At 48.2% G+C, this 14,606-nt stretch overlaps 5 protein-coding genes across 5 annotated transcripts; all 5 read right to left on the bottom strand.

Annotated features, from left to right (window-relative positions):
• Window positions 1-187: 187 nt before the first annotated feature.
• EDB91DRAFT_1328339 (Mn superoxide dismutase) lies at window positions 188-1,513 on the bottom strand. The gene is made up of 8 exons (XM_041325278.1): window positions 1,325-1,513; window positions 1,105-1,267; window positions 878-1,056; window positions 764-827; window positions 676-713; window positions 605-619; window positions 521-541; window positions 188-472 (listed from the first exon to the last, which is right to left on the bottom strand). Exons 1-8 carry the CDS (start codon window positions 1,433-1,435, stop codon window positions 401-403), a joined length of 663 nt encoding a protein of 220 aa, XP_041178961.1. The 5' UTR covers window positions 1,436-1,513; the 3' UTR covers window positions 188-400.
• Window positions 1,514-2,454: 941 nt separating this feature from the next.
• On the bottom strand, window positions 2,455-4,258 carry EDB91DRAFT_1236537 (uncharacterized protein; the record flags this gene model as incomplete). The annotated part of the gene is made up of 8 exons (XM_041321472.1): window positions 2,455-2,850; window positions 2,903-2,932; window positions 2,984-3,113; window positions 3,173-3,297; window positions 3,356-3,700; window positions 3,751-3,833; window positions 3,889-4,083; window positions 4,231-4,258. The coding sequence occupies 8 exons, from the start codon at window positions 4,256-4,258 to the stop codon at window positions 2,455-2,457; spliced, it is 1,332 nt and encodes a 443-aa protein (XP_041178960.1).
• A 3,100-nt stretch (window positions 4,259-7,358) lies between these two features.
• On the bottom strand, window positions 7,359-8,134 carry EDB91DRAFT_1050713 (uncharacterized protein; the record flags this gene model as incomplete). Its single annotated transcript, XM_041313551.1, has 4 exons — window positions 7,359-7,466; window positions 7,521-7,831; window positions 7,890-7,945; window positions 8,019-8,134. The coding sequence occupies 4 exons, from the start codon at window positions 8,132-8,134 to the stop codon at window positions 7,359-7,361; spliced, it is 591 nt and encodes a 196-aa protein (XP_041178959.1).
• A 1,406-nt stretch (window positions 8,135-9,540) lies between these two features.
• Window positions 9,541-11,061, bottom strand: EDB91DRAFT_193608 (uncharacterized protein). Its single transcript, XM_041326387.1, has 5 exons — window positions 10,932-11,061; window positions 10,617-10,852; window positions 10,488-10,543; window positions 10,099-10,418; window positions 9,541-10,042 (listed from the first exon to the last, which is right to left on the bottom strand). Exons 2-5 carry the CDS (start codon window positions 10,730-10,732, stop codon window positions 9,902-9,904), a joined length of 633 nt encoding a protein of 210 aa, XP_041178958.1. The 5' UTR covers window positions 10,733-10,852; window positions 10,932-11,061; the 3' UTR covers window positions 9,541-9,901.
• A 2,508-nt stretch (window positions 11,062-13,569) lies between these two features.
• On the bottom strand, window positions 13,570-14,498 carry EDB91DRAFT_1123377 (uncharacterized protein). Its single transcript, XM_041318317.1, has 4 exons — window positions 14,333-14,498; window positions 14,218-14,273; window positions 13,844-14,154; window positions 13,570-13,787 (listed from the first exon to the last, which is right to left on the bottom strand). The coding sequence occupies exons 1-4, from the start codon at window positions 14,446-14,448 to the stop codon at window positions 13,677-13,679; spliced, it is 594 nt and encodes a 197-aa protein (XP_041178957.1). The 5' UTR covers window positions 14,449-14,498; the 3' UTR covers window positions 13,570-13,676.
• Between the last annotated feature and the right edge of the window lie 108 nt (window positions 14,499-14,606).

The raw sequence follows: 14,606 nt of genomic DNA, 5'->3' as shown, positions 1-14,606 counted from the left end.
GAGTCATTATAGACTGGGCGTCCTGTGGAATTTGGGTACATGTAAGAGTTTTTCCATCGAAGATGGATGCTTTAATTCGAACGCTGCTTCGACAAACCACGAGCCCATTCCCCTATCTTGAAAATTTTCTGTTATAGTCTGAATTGTGTTGAGCTTACCGGGTCCTCATCCAGGTTCGAGGTTTCTTCGCGTGACAGTCACGGAATACACCTGAAATAAGTACTCTTCTAGCAGAGAACCCATCAACATATAACGTGTCCCATCAGATCTTGAAGTAGTTGAATTTCGTTAGAGGACAACATTTCAACTTGCAGCTCCAACGTGTATTTCAAGAATGAGAAGAACATCACATTGCGTGACACAATTTTACTATGCAACGACGCAAAAAAGACCAAGTGAACTACTTGGTAGCCTCGACCAACCTTTTCTCTGCCTCTTTGAAGTTGATGACGTTCCAAACTGCAGTGAGGTACTACATGTACGTTAGCCGTGATCATCGAATGGAGGAAGAGACGCGTACATCTGCCTTGACATTTTGGTACTGTTAAGCGAAGAGAAGTCAATATGAAAGTACCACTGAATTAATTGTCATATTATTGCATACCTGTAAGTAGAAAGCCTAAAGATGGTCGACGTCAGTGGCGTTGTCGTAGTCTAATAATCATTCACACTTACGTGCTCCCAAATGTCAACGCCGATAATAGGTGTATGAGCTGCGTAAATATGTCAGAGCTTGTCCATTCGGACTTACACGCCCACATACAAAGTAAAGGATCTTGGTTGGCGGTCGTAACGATGTCGAGCATTTTTGTGGTAGAGTCGAATCCCTTTGCAGGCCAATGTCAATAACGTAACATCATACAATAAGATGTCTTACGAGCCATCCCCACCCACTGCCCTGAATAGCTGCGGTTGCAGCATTGAACCTTTTCTTGAATTCTTCCACAGATCCGAAGTCACGTTCAATGGCTTTTTTCAGAGGACCGTCGGCAAGCTTGCCACCGTCAACATTGGCGGGCGAAAGATTCTTCCAGAACAGCGAATGATTGATGTGTCCTAAATAACATATAAATCAAGTTTCAAGCCAAGCAGCATGGAGCCTACCGCCGCCGTTGAATTTCAGTGCCGACTGTAGGGCAAGCTTCTCCCGGACGGAGGGTGACTGGGCATACGATTGCTCCGCAGCATTAAGTCCATTGACATAAGTCTGGTGATGCTTAGTATGATGAAGCTTCATAATTGCCTCGGAGATGTATGGCTCAAGAGCCTAAACCATCAAGCTTCAGGTACGTCCTCCGCGCTCATATATGACAAAGACACGAACATTGTAAGCATAAGGCAGGTCCGGAAGAGTGTGGAGAGATGCGCTGGTAGCAGGAGCGGCAAATGCGCGAGCCAGAGAGGGCCGTAGAGCAGATTTTGCGATGGACAACATGGTGTCAAGTGAAAGCAAAGTGAGAGTGCAGTCCCACGCCTTGCCTGCGTCATTCTCAGCTGCTGACTAAGACGACCCTCTTGCGGTGGCGCTTCGTCAGAGATCTAGACGCTGACCACCGTGGTTAATTCGCATGTCTGGACGTCGCAATGTTTGAGGCGCCAAATTGCCCATTCTGACGACGCAACAAAGAACTCACGTGTGTTACTACTGCCATCGGCATACGTCAAAATATATGTAAGATGAATCACCCCTGCCAGTGCGGCATAATTGGTGAATGACCATCATATGGCAGCATGGGCCCTGAGGCCTGAGTAGCAACCGGGTAATCATGTTCGCCTTTGCAACTCTTCTCTTTGCAACCAGTGATTCAAACTTCAAAGTCCCCATCAGAATCAGGTTGATCTTCATTTAGTTGTGCGCCAAATGCGCGCCAGACTTCACGCGCTCAATATACCCATCGACTCATGATTATCGTCCGAAGCACGGAATCTCTGGTGCCGACATACGATATTACGGACAGATCGGCGTATGTAGTAGTATATACATGCAGGGTGCTTGTTCCCTCTGTGACAAGCTCCATGTTCTCATTCGCCACGTAGCACTTCTCTGACACCGTCCTGGAAAAACACCCTCACCTCAGGCCTTGTGCGAGCTTGTGCGTTCCGATCCAACTCTGTCACTAAGGCCTCACGATGAGCATGGGGTTATGTTTGCTCTGGCCCCCACCGTGACGGCTCTGCGACGTGCGTTATCGAACGGAAGATCCACAACAACTATCTCGCGCCACGAACCTTAGTACGAAGAGTTCCACGGCTGTTGATCTGGTTAGGGGTGACTAGCTACGAACATCAAACCAGAGGCCATTGACCCCAGTTAACAGAGGTCTAGTATTTGTTTCATACGACAGGGCACACTTACTAACTACCACTGCCAAGTCTATAACATGCAATCGCAGCTTCAAGATCAGAGAATGTTGCATATGTATAAAATTACAGGGCTTCGCGCCGCCACCAACATTAATTCGCCGCCTCGGTTGAAGGGACGAGGGTCATAAGCTTATCCCCATTCGCGAGCCACCATTTTTCCGCCTCTTCATCCGCATCGTACCCAAATTGAATATTGCTCTTTTCCTTATCAGCCCACTGGTTCGCATTGCCTGCTAGCACAAGCGTGCTTTTCTCACCGCGCGCAACGCGGAACGCATCCTCCATAGCCATGCGCATTTCGTTATCACGCTCCTCTTGCTCTGGCCCATCGGGATGGTGGAATATGTGCTGGTTTAGGCTTGAGGACGTCTGTGTCGCTGTGGCACGCTCGTACCGGAGAGTTTGGTAGGCATAGAGCAGTGGCGTGATCTGCGAGCGGTCCGAGCAATGCGAAAATAAGTTGCCTAAGACGGCAGCATCTTCAACCTAGATAGATTCTAATGTCAGTGCTTGTTTTTCTGTTGATACTCCCCCTTACCGCCATGGCTGACCCTTGCGCGCGGTAGGGCTAGGGGATATGACACTCAGTATGCACTATTTATGTCGGGAATTCACAAACCAGCATCGGGTGACACGAGTCACCCAACAAGGCCAACTTGCCATCCTTGTGAATCCACCTAGGCAGTGGTTCTCGGTCCATCAACTTCCAATCGAGTGTTGACGGAACAAGCGCCAGGAGCTTTTCGACACTGTGTCCCGCGCCACTAGAGTATGAGCACAAGGTAAGCATTAAAATGGAGTTACTGACGTGATGTTCCACCCCTTGTAGTACTCTTTCATTTTGTCCGCGTTACCTGCAGCAGTCCACGATTCCACGCCCCCTTCGGTTTCATCAGGGTGTATCATGACGACGTTATATTCTTTCTTGGCACGCTGTCCAGTTGATGCTTTAGCTCCCTTTTTGACTAGTGTTGATCGAACAGCGACTTACAATATTATAGCCGACCATATGACCTCTAGGACCCATCCATATGATCGAGTCCGTCTCCTCCACCAGCACCTTCAGGTCATCGTCCTGCAGGAGTTTCTCGGTCGGGATGATGGCTCTGTAAGCAGCATCTCCCGTAGCCTTGGGTTTATCGGGCCCGCCGACCACATATTCCCGGGTGGTGCTCTTGACTCCGTCAGCACCGATGATCAGGTCAGTATATACGACCTCCCCAGAAGCGAGAGTCAAGCTAGGTTTCGACGGGTCCAAAGACACAACGCGACAACCGACACGGATGTTGCAGTGTGGCTCAGTAGCTTCGTAGAGTATACGGTGGAAATCAGCTCGCTATTCTAGCCTGGTCAGGGAGAATTGATGTATTAAGGGGAGGACTCAACGTGTATGTGGTAATAAGGGGCACCGTATGCCTTGTCCATCGCATCACCAAACTCCGTCCACCCTACAACCTCATTGTTGGTCCCTAGAGATTGGCATCAAGCAAGGTCGCCAGGACACTTTAAAGTAACGTAACTCACAACGTCTAATGCTTAAAGCTTCTGGTTTGACGCCAAGTTCCTCAAGACGTGGGCGAAGACCCCATCGTATCAGGAGGCGTGAGACGTTGGGGCTGGCTTGAATGCCAGCGCCTACATCGCCTATGGCTAGTGCTGCTTCCAAGATAGTGACTTTGTGACCTGCCTGTGCGAGGCAGTATGCAGCAGAGAGGCCTCCTAGACCAGCATCCTATTACTACGATGTCGAGGGGCAGGGAAGCTCGCCTTCCTTGGTATAGATTGCCCGGCTGATGGGTCGAGTTAGGCCTAATGATGTTCCGAAGGTCAGTACATGGCTCGTTTCGATCGGTCCTACATTGTTACTGACTGATTTAGGTTCCTGGGCGTCCATATCACACAAAGAACAATATGAAGGACTCTGGTATGATAAAGGGAGTGTGAGCGGAGTGGACGGACCATTGATATAGGGTGTGAAGGAGGGTTTACTATTTTACCGCCCTGTTGTTCCCGTCAGTCAAGTCAAATACTCAAATCAGGACATATGCATGTCGATTCAATTATCAAAGTTCGCGCCTGTCTTCGTTCTTCTCTCCGTGGATTCTCAGCCCCTTGAATCGGAAGTAGGAACTGTTCTCTTACCGCTTAACGACGAGTATAGAATTAGAGGTGGCGTCAGACTTACTGTGGAGTGCCCTTTCGCAGTCACTAGCCAGATTTCCTTCAAGGTCTGCCGTGAAGATGAATCACTGGGAGGACCTTGGCGTTCGGGGCTTAAGCTCCATCTTTTGTTGATAAGAAACAGTCTGATTGAATATCACGTGAATGTCACTTGTTGTGAGAATTTACGTCGTGTTTACAAGCGTTTATACATGTCAAGACTCCCAGGCATGAGCTTCCACGGAGGTCAAGGACGTCTTGGCTCAGTCTCAGGACGCTTGCAAAGACGATGATATGATCGGCTTGGAACAAGATGGTCGCAGTACGGTTGCCTGACTGTCAGCCATTCGACCAGTAAACCCACACTAGACGAACTGGTACTGCAAAACAATACAAATTGGAAGAAATGAATTATAGTAGTGAAACACCATCATAATATGTCCGAGTGGCAATGTAGACAAAATCTTGAGTCTCTTCCACTGAAGTAATTAATCGGATATGGTCCGGCGTGTCGGCAAGCCCATGGAAGGTCCGAAGGATAAGCCGGAGCTCTTGTACGTGATGTAAGGCGAGCAGGAGATTAGTAGGCTAGATCGAACATGTGTGACTCGCGAAGTCGAACATGTTAATTTTTGTGCCACTTCCTGGCCCCGGGCCCAAGAAACCTATGCATGGCGTAGCAACGATCGAAATGGGCAGAGACGAGCTATTACCGAAGAGGCTGGCGCAGTCAGCCTGTTACAAGTGTTCAGGCTTCAGGTCACGGACCTTGAATCTTGGCAACTCCAATACCATCCAGACGTCCGATTAGACTTTGCACGCTCTTTTCCCACCGCGTATCCATATAACCAGAGCATATTTATGGTGTAATCGAGCCATCATGAGACAAAACTCTCGCGCCTACATGCACCCGTGAGTCCTGGAGACAAGTTTAGAGGCAGACGTCTAACCAAAGTCTAGATAGTAGCTAATCTTGATTCCAGATTCATTCTAGCGAAGACCTGTCGAAAGTTCACCTGACAAGGATTAATTTTGCCGCGGTCATGACGTTGCCAAGTACAAGAAACAAACTGCGGATTCCTCAGCACCTGTCAGAATTGCTCATGCCCGAGGCACACCTCGGGTGACCGCCGACGTGATAGCCATTCGGTATCTCCGGGCTTTTAACTCCCAACCGAGGATGTTAATGTAAATTGTGAATTAAGGATACCTTGCGTAGTTTGGCGAGGTATCTCTCACCATTCCCAGGTCATATCTGTCTCCTGGACAGACAGCGGCTACGATAGCGAAGAGCATAATGAGCATTGTCTTACCCGCATCTGCGCCGACAATTACTGAGCAGTCGAGGCCAAACACGAGCGCATCCGACGTCGAGTTGTCAAAGTATCTTTCCGCGGGTGTCATTGGCAGTATATTTATATGGCTCGAACCAATGCGGCAGTCTCACCAGACTTCTCGGCTGTTCGTTGATGGGATTCGACGCGGGAATGTACTTACAGAGGCAATGAGTGGAATTAAGATATACTAGAGGGTCGCACATACGGTATACCTCGTTTAACCCTGAGACAGATTCTAAAGACGTTGGCGGCTACGTTAGTTGTCCGTCATCCCATGAACGACAGTCGTTCAATGACAGATGACTCAGGGGAAGATGGGCCGTCAAGGGCGCAAGAGAACAATGTGGGATGATGTGACATGAAACACCGTGACATGTTGGGCAACACAGGTCACGTGAAGCGTAATGTTAAATAGCAGGGGTTCAACGTTCAGCCAGCGATGCCACCTTTAACGTTAACTCTTTGAGATTTTTGGGCTTTTGAACTCTGTGAACTCCTCGATCATTCGACATGCTCACCGCGATGAGAAGCAGCACGTCTAGTGCTTCAAGTTCCGGTGCGGCAAATAATCAAACACGAAACTGCAAGCATGCAATCTGGAGATGGGCTAATTCAGAAGTTGTCGTGACAAGGTCACTCAGAAACAACGATTGGTAGGCACATCGGCTGATACAACAGCTTTATCTGCACATGTATCTGTGAGTGCAGGAGGCGTTGTGGATGCTGACCGCACAAAATTGATTACAAGGCAAGCTCTTTCATACACAACTTGGCAACTGATGGTTAACGTTAAATGTTTAACTATTAACTTACTGATAGGCTTGATCCGTGTTCTGATAGTGTTCGGGTCAACCTGGTAAGCAAGTATTATGTCACCGGAATTCGGAGTCGGTCAGAAACATGAAACATGTTGTCTTTTGGTTGTCTTACTACAGTATACCTTCCATCTGGAAGCTTCCTTACTAGGACCCACTTCTGACCTGTATTTGTACTTCCTGCCAGCCATCGCATGGGGTCTATGTATGCAGTAGCTCCGCCATAGGGCTGGCTCTTTGCACTTCGGAGCTTTATGAAGCTTTGAAATTCCGGTCCGTCGCCGTATTACAATGCATTACCATTAGTAGGTCACTTGCAGCTAAGCATGTTAACGTGTCCTTATCATTATGAAATGTGTGCTAGCCCTGCCTGGCCATTCAGACAGGATTAGGATGGGATCGTACGAGCATGAACTTGGGTCGTGTTTCAGAATGTGCTTGGGATGGGTCCTCGATGATGCAAGAGGGATCATTGGATCATTGGATCGAGTTGGTCCAGCACAGTGAAGTATGAACTGATTCCTGCAATCCTCCAACGATGAAAATTTATAGGCCTACTATTTTCGTTGTGCCTTCACTCTCTGGATTCCGTCATAATTTCCGATTTAGACATTGTAATACAATTGCTTATCTACAACTTTAGATACAATCTCATGACCGTAATTGCCAACCCCTGGTTTCATCAGTAACGGGACAAGGCAGTGTGGAACAGATGGTCCTTGTTGGCAAGAGCGTATAGCCGTTCGAGAGCAGCTTTCGGCTCAGGATTAGCAACCATATTCCAATGAGCCTAGATGTGAGCAACACATCAGTACGTCCCCAAACCGGGTGGTTTGCCACGTACCTCAACACTTTGCCAACCGCCAACAAGAATAATTACATTTTTATCCTCCAGCGTAGGCCCAAACACGAGCATCTTCTTAGTGGAGTCTGAGATCTTAGTGAGGATATCAAACACCTCTGCGCGATGACTGGGGTTTTTGAGCGTGAGGAGGAGGACTTCCGTGACAGGCTGCTGGAGTGCGATGGGATGGCTGTTGAAAATTACATGGTACATCTTCGACCAGCCCCCGTAGGCGGGTTTCAGGAGTTCAAGCAGGCGACCGTATGAGGGAGCTGCTAGCATCGCCTGATGCTGGGCGAGGCTATCCCAGTCTGAAGCCAGGACATTACCGCCCGGCCCTTCAAGACCAGCGAAATATATAAAACATACTGAGGAAGACGTAGCCTTTAGCAGCGTTCTCGATCTGCAATCCAACGTAGGCGGGCCTGTCGCGAAAATAGTATGATTAGGACACTTCATGCTATCGCTGATATCTACTAGCAGGAGAACGATACGCACATGCGGACACCGTCAGCCTTTGAAACCATGTCGAATGCAGGGCGTACGATCGACTGATCTTTACGAAACGCCTCTGTAGTGTCGAAGATGACGAGCTCAGTGGTGGGGATAGACATGATTGCAAGTGAAGCTTTGGGGATCGGTGCTCTTTGCAACTGATCAAACTAAATATATAGGTTTATAGATTTCCAATTTTTGTATGAGGCTGGGTTGCCCTGGGTGATACTTATTGCGAAACTCAAGTTTCTGCATCATCACGGACGGCTCTCGGTGTTCCTCAGCGTACACATGATCAATTTTATTTCAAAAAGCGGTACGTACATAGTAGTTTGGATCGATAAATAGACGATGGTATGTGTGAAGATACTCACGGATTCAGGAAAAGCGCCTATGAATACAGGGCATGCCATTACTTTGATGTTGAACAATCTGGGTGCGGGGATTTATTTCGTCAACAAGTATTCAGGGAGGACCACGTACATCTCACAAATGGTGGCTGCCCTCAGAATATCATCTATAGTTTCAGAGTCCACTTTCAAGCTTCATGTTCTGCCCAGCCGCAGCCTTGTCCGCGTTACGGTAGCATGAGCCGGATGTAGTAGGGCTGCCTTGACTTGGTCGATGACCGCCAGCTATCGAATAAAGATCTATAGATAAGCCAGAGTAGGTCTTCACCCTTGTTCGTCAGATCCAGCTGCAATTGTTACCAGAGTGTCTCATATACTCGGCCATCGGAAACTCCTTGCACGCTATCGAACGCAGTCAATACACCGTTTCAGATAGGGTTAACACGGACCTTTCAGGCCGAGAAGCGGGAAACCTATCGGATAATTGAGCAGAACCTCAAGGCAAAGGGCTCCAATGGCTAATCAGAGATCCACAAGTTGTTAGTAACGGTACTGTGAAAATGATGCAAATCAGGACCGGAATTCGCAGGTAGCAAAGGTGGCAAGTAACCAGTTATTAGTTCATAAAGGCAACGCATGCGCTGTAGCCATGACCAATCATAGAACGCCGAGTGGTTTTGGTATCACTGACTTCATACTTTTTAAGCCAACAGCTTGAGGGGAACTAACGGACTGGTACAGACTCTGCAGAATCCGACGAACATTGCCTAGTGGGGTAACGTTCCCGCGCCACAGTGACTAAGTCTGTTAGCGAACATCGGTGAAAAGTTAAACGCCACTATCTCAGACCTTACACGTGTGTGCCCTTGTGTACCCCAGGTCCCCAGGTAAGTATTCCGGCTATTTGTTACCCCAAACTCCAAACCGACCAACGTGCGACGCGACAGTTTGCATTGTTTATTACTCATATGAACTACATGACGCATCAATCACTCACAGTCAAGACTTCTTTATCCCACACATTTAGTTTCGAATAGGTGGATGAGCTATCCACAAACTCTAGGATCTATTGCGCATACTTTACCTACCACTAGACTTAGTTGAACTACCACCTTATACGACTCGGAATGATAAGGTGAGCTGCGAGTGAATCATTTGTGTTCCGAACTTCCCTCTCCAGATGGAACCAACTTGTATGCAAATCTCCCTTCATCTGGGTTGTTCCTCCAATGATCCCGCTAGTGTCTCACTATTGGAGTTTTCAGCCCCTCCACATTGTGGTCTATAATTCGGTGCCTCCGCCTCGGCAAGAAGTGAGACACCCTCCCCTTCCTACATCCCTTTAGTTCAAAGTGAATTTGGCTAGCGTCATGATCGCCTTCCGTAGGCGTGTCTGAGCAAGGCATGGCAAGCATTGATAGCGAAGCCAGATGAGCGCAACAGGTATTCTTATTGGACCTTCTTAGCAGCTTGAATGACTAAAGTCTCTGATGCAGGAGCTTATAATATACATTTTTTTTTGCGTGGTATGCAACCTCAGTAGCCTTCACTATCAACCGCTCCTTTCATTGGTAAGGGGGTCAAGGTGGTGTGGGACACATGTTCCCGGTTGACTAGAGTTCTTAGGCGTTCCATCGGAGCTTGCAGCTCAGGACGAGTGACCGCCTCCAAATGAGCCTAGAAGTCAACGACAGCATCAGTAGATCCACAAACACGATAATTTCCACGCCTACCTCAACGCTCTCCCAACCGATAACAAGAAACATCAGATTCTCATCCTCCAGCGTAGGCCCAAACATGAGCATCTTCTTAGCGGACTCCTTGAACTTAATGAAGAGGTCAGACACCTCTGCGCGATAACTGGGGTCTTTGAGCGTAACGAGGAGGACCTCCGTGACAGGCTGCTGAAGTACGACTTGGATGGGATGGTCGCTGTTAAAGATCACATGGTACTTCTTCCCCGGGCTCGTGAAGGCGGGTTTCAGCAATTCACGCAGAGGGCCATGCGAGGGGGCCGCCATCGCAGCCTCGTGGTGCTCTCGGCTATCCCAGTCTGAAGCCAGGACATTAACATCGTTTTCCCCTCTTTCAGACTCGGATTAGCGAAATATGTAACACGTACTGAGGAATACGTAGCCTATAGCTGGGTCCTCGATCTGCAATCCGATGTAGGCAGGCCTGTCGCAATAATGGAGTAATTAGGCATCCCCGTGCTACCGTAAATATCTACTTGCAGGCAAACGATACGCACATCTGGACACCATCAACCTGTGAAAGTAGGTCCAACGCAGGGAGTAAAATCGACTTGTCATTGCGAAGCGCCTCTGATGCCCCGAAGATGATGATTTCAGTGGTTGGGATAGACATAATTGTGGGTAAAGCTTTGGGGATCAGTGCACTTTAAAACCGATCACCTATAGGTTTCCCGATGAATTTTCAATTTTCTTGTGACACTTGGCCAGTGTTCGTACCGCGTGCTTGATCTTCCTGCTTGTCATTTCGTTTATAAACCGCGGCAAGTTCAACGCATAAGTACATCGCGACACCTGACAAACGTGCCATGCACCTTTTACACACCTCCCAGTGACCTGTATACTAGTGACCAGCTCGTCTATGAGGCAGTATCGACGGGCTGGTCATCAGTCTAAGTGACGTGGTATGGCCCTAACGGCGGCACGTATGGTGGGACTGTCATACGTCACGTGGCAAGAAAATCAGTGAATTTCCAAATTCCAACTCAAACCGCCGTTCCGGATCCTTCACTCGATCTTCGTTGTCAATTGAGGATTCGTTCATCTTAGCGTCCGACCTTTTCTTTTGTTTACTCCATGTTCGTTGTCAATTGAGGATTCGTTGGCATACATCCTGATATCCATTCTATGGTGCGCGACACGCGTCACTTAGTAGCCACCAGTACTTTTGTTCAATATGCCTTGCCACGCCGAACGTTCAACAGAATTTAATTCATAATGTAGCATTACAGAAGGAAGCAAGCTACTTCACCCACAAACGACTCCCTTCGCTGGAGCCCATCGAAATACTTGGTGTTGAATTCAGTCCAATCGAGCTGGACGCCTTTGTCCACAAGATATAATCTTGATCTTGGGGTGTCGAACCGTGTGGTCCACCCGTGTGTGTCTCACGCGATTCTCGTGTGCCCTCCACTACATGACGCTGAACCTCCACCCTCCATGACGCTCTTAGTCGCACCTGCCGCATCCAACACATACTTACCCTACACCCGCGCCATTCTCGCAATCACAATCTAGGTATAACATATGAATACCCACCTCAGCCTCAAATTAATATCAATATGCTAGTCCAACCAGTGACTCGTATTGTTAGTACCTCGTCCGGACCCTCTTATAACCATGTGACAACCATTCTACGTGTCAGTCCTCCACTCACTGCTATTGAATACCAGGATCTTGTGGTAGTAGCCTCCAAGATCCATTCCGTCATCGTGAACAATGCTTACCGGGATCGCCACTACTTATTTTTGGCCTGGAGTTTCGCATGCTTTCGTCCCAGGTTCTGCATCCGGATTCATGTTTTTGATGCACCTGAAAATTACCGTCTTATTGGTATGAAAGAACCCGCAATCTGTAGGGATCGTATAGTCCCTGCTGCTCCCCGCATAAGCGTTATCCTTTACTAGGTCACCGAGCTCTGCCCGTCCTACGACGTACGATTGTTGACATCGACTTGTCCGGAGGCCACATAACCTTGTACACATTACAAGAATTCGATGGGTCCTCTCGGTGCCAAATCATCTATCTCCTTCACGTAACAGCCGCTATTTATATTTGCCATCGTGCGTTGTCCATGTCACTCCATCGTTCCAGGCCCTGCACTTCGCCCAGACCTTGTGCCAGGCTACGTGGCCTTTCTGGAGTCACAAATCATGATTTTAGAGATGCTCCTTTCCGTATCACCCAAAATGTTGGTCCATCGATATGAAAAGCCCTGCACTCAGAGACGCCTGTCACGATCCCCTGGTCGGACTGGGGACCCAAGCACGTGTGCTGCTTTCTACATCACGAAAGCCACCGAATCGATGTGTTCGGTCCGAAGCTCTTCCTCGATATCGTACCCCTACACCTGGACATAGCCTGGAAGCACTCTCCGCTGACGGTCACTTCTACGTGAACATCAGGACTTCAATCAGCGAGTCGTTGCACGTTCAAAAATATCTACGACTTCGACTCACCAGTCCATCTCATCTGCAGGCCTGGTCGACTAGCTCAGGCATATTTCATTGGAGACTCTACATCCTTACATTGCTACTGTTTCCCACGAGTCTTTTTCGACGCGTGACCTTCACGGATTATTCTTGGAGCAGGATCGGCTTGCTTTAACATGGGTAAGGTGTTCCCGTTGTGAATATAGCGATGATTTAATGTGGGCAAACTGCAGTTGCGAAGTAACGGCGCGGTTGATATTTGGGTCGTTCCCCCTGTACAGACGGAGGTTGGCATCCGATGGCTCGGAGTCATCATAACCACAATGCCGCACTGACTGAGACTCTCATCCGCCAAGAAAGTACCCCGTATTCAAGGACACGGTGGACTTTGAAGCCCAGGCAAAAAGAGCAGGCTATCGTCCCCCAAAAGAACCTAGAAATTTACTGTCCTGGCCAGTCTCCCAATCAGTACAACCATAAAACATCCGCGACTTAGATAAATCTTCTTCTAGTATCATCGTCACCGGCGACGTCTAGTTATAACCATTGAATTCTCCGGATATTTCTTACCCCAAAGTTCGAACTGACCAACATGTAGCGCGACAGGTTGTTTACTATGTTACTCACAGTCAGGACATCTTATCTCATATCCCACAAGTTCAATAGACTTTTGAGTTGTCCACAAACCCTAAGATTACTTATGGTCGACCAACTTTGCAAGTACAACCGTAATTATACAACTTGGAACGAAATGATAAGGTGAGCTGCGAGTGATTCGTGTTCTGAACTTCTCTCTGCAGAAGGAACTAACTTGTATGCACATCCCTATTCTCCCTGGACTTCTGTGTTGTTCCTGCAATCGGCTAGTGTCTCACTGTTGGAGTTTTTAGTTCCTTCGCATCGTTGTCTGTATTCCGGTTCCTCCGCCTCGTCAATTCCGCATGTAACCCTTTCTGTAACCCTTTAGTTCAAGGCGAAGTTCGCCTTCAGGAGGTATGATGCTCTAAGCGTCATTTACTACTTGAACATTCTTAGCACTTGAATGGATAAAGTCAGGAGCTAGCATTTATAATTTACAATTGTTGCTTTGTACACGACCTCAGTAGCCTTCACTATCAACCGCTACTTTCATTCGCGAGTGGTCAAGGCAGTATGGAACAGATGGTCCTTATTGACCAGAGTGAATAACCGTTCGATCGCAGCTTTCGGCTCAGGATTAGCGACCATCGTCTGATGAGCCTGAAATTCAACAACAGCATCAGTACATCCAAAAACACGATAATCCGCAAGCCTACCTCAACGCTCTCCCATCCGCCAAGAAGAGCAATCACATTCTCATCCTCCAGCGTAGGCCCAAACACGAGCATCTTTTTAGATAACTCCGTGAACTTGGTGAAGATGTCGTATACCTCTGCGCGATGACTGGGGTCTTTGAGCGTGACGAGGAGGACTTCCGTGACAGGCTGTTTGAGTGCGATGGGATGGTCGTTAAAGATCACATGGTACATCTTCCCCGGGCTCGTGACGGCGGATTTCAGGATTTCACGCAGATTAGCATACGAGGGGGCTGCCATCGCTGCCTGATGGTGCTCTCGGCTATCCCAGTCTGAAGCCAGGGTATTAATATCATCGCCCCTTTTCAAGGACTATTGAAATATGTAACACGTACTGAGGAACATATAGCCTGTAGCTGGGTTTTCGATCTGCACTCCAACGTAGACGGGCCTGTCGCGATGATTAGATCTCCCCGTGCTACCGCTGATTAGCAGGAGAACGATACGCACATTTGGACACCATCAGCCTTTGAAACTATGTCGAGCGCAGGGCGTAAAATTGAGCTGTCTTTGCGAAACGCCTCTGAAGTGTCGAAGATAAGGATTTCAGTGGTCGGGATAGACATGATTGCGAGTGAAACTTTGAGGATCAATGCTCCTTATCACCACAATATATATCATCGGATTTTCAAATTTCATGCGGAACAAGGTCCAATTGTTCGGCCAGTGCTCCTGCCTATCGCGGACGGCTTCATCAACGTTAATTTCAAGAACAAGCGGAACG

This window comes from Suillus paluster (assembly GCF_016628075.1).
Source record: "Suillus paluster strain FC165 chromosome Unknown EDB91scaffold_16, whole genome shotgun sequence".
Classification (NCBI taxonomy): domain Eukaryota; kingdom Fungi; phylum Basidiomycota; class Agaricomycetes; order Boletales; family Suillaceae; genus Suillus; species Suillus paluster.
Note: the sequence above shows the minus strand (reverse complement) of the source record. Positions and strands in the feature narration are given on the sequence as shown.

What these genes read in the sequence shown, in the direction of transcription:
- EDB91DRAFT_1328339 (XM_041325278.1), bottom strand. Translation starts at nt 1,435, where the DNA reads ATGTTGTCCATCGCAAAATCTGCTCTACGGCCCTCTCTGGCTCGCGCA. An exon ending in ACCTGCCTTATGCTTACAAT is followed by an intron (nt 1,268 to 1,324) that starts GTTCGTGTCTTT and finishes TTGATGGTTTAG; the next exon opens with GCTCTTGAGCCATACATCTC. An exon ending in CAACCAAGATCCTTTACTTT is followed by an intron (nt 714 to 763) that starts GTATGTGGGCGT and finishes ATATTTACGCAG; the next exon opens with CTCATACACCTATTATCGGC.
- EDB91DRAFT_1123377 (XM_041318317.1), bottom strand. Translation starts at nt 14,448, where the DNA reads ATGTCTATCCCGACCACTGAAATCCTTATCTTCGACACTTCAGAGGCG. An exon ending in AAGGCTGATGGTGTCCAAAT is followed by an intron (nt 14,274 to 14,332) that starts GTGCGTATCGTT and finishes TCATCGCGACAG; the next exon opens with GCCCGTCTACGTTGGAGTGC. An exon ending in GCGGATGGGAGAGCGTTGAG is followed by an intron (nt 13,788 to 13,843) that starts GTAGGCTTGCGG and finishes GTTGAATTTCAG; the next exon opens with GCTCATCAGACGATGGTCGC.
- EDB91DRAFT_193608 (XM_041326387.1), bottom strand. Translation starts at nt 10,732, where the DNA reads ATGTCTATCCCAACCACTGAAATCATCATCTTCGGGGCATCAGAGGCG. An exon ending in CAGGTTGATGGTGTCCAGAT is followed by an intron (nt 10,544 to 10,616) that starts GTGCGTATCGTT and finishes TTATTGCGACAG; the next exon opens with GCCTGCCTACATCGGATTGC. An exon ending in TCGGTTGGGAGAGCGTTGAG is followed by an intron (nt 10,043 to 10,098) that starts GTAGGCGTGGAA and finishes GTTGACTTCTAG; the next exon opens with GCTCATTTGGAGGCGGTCAC.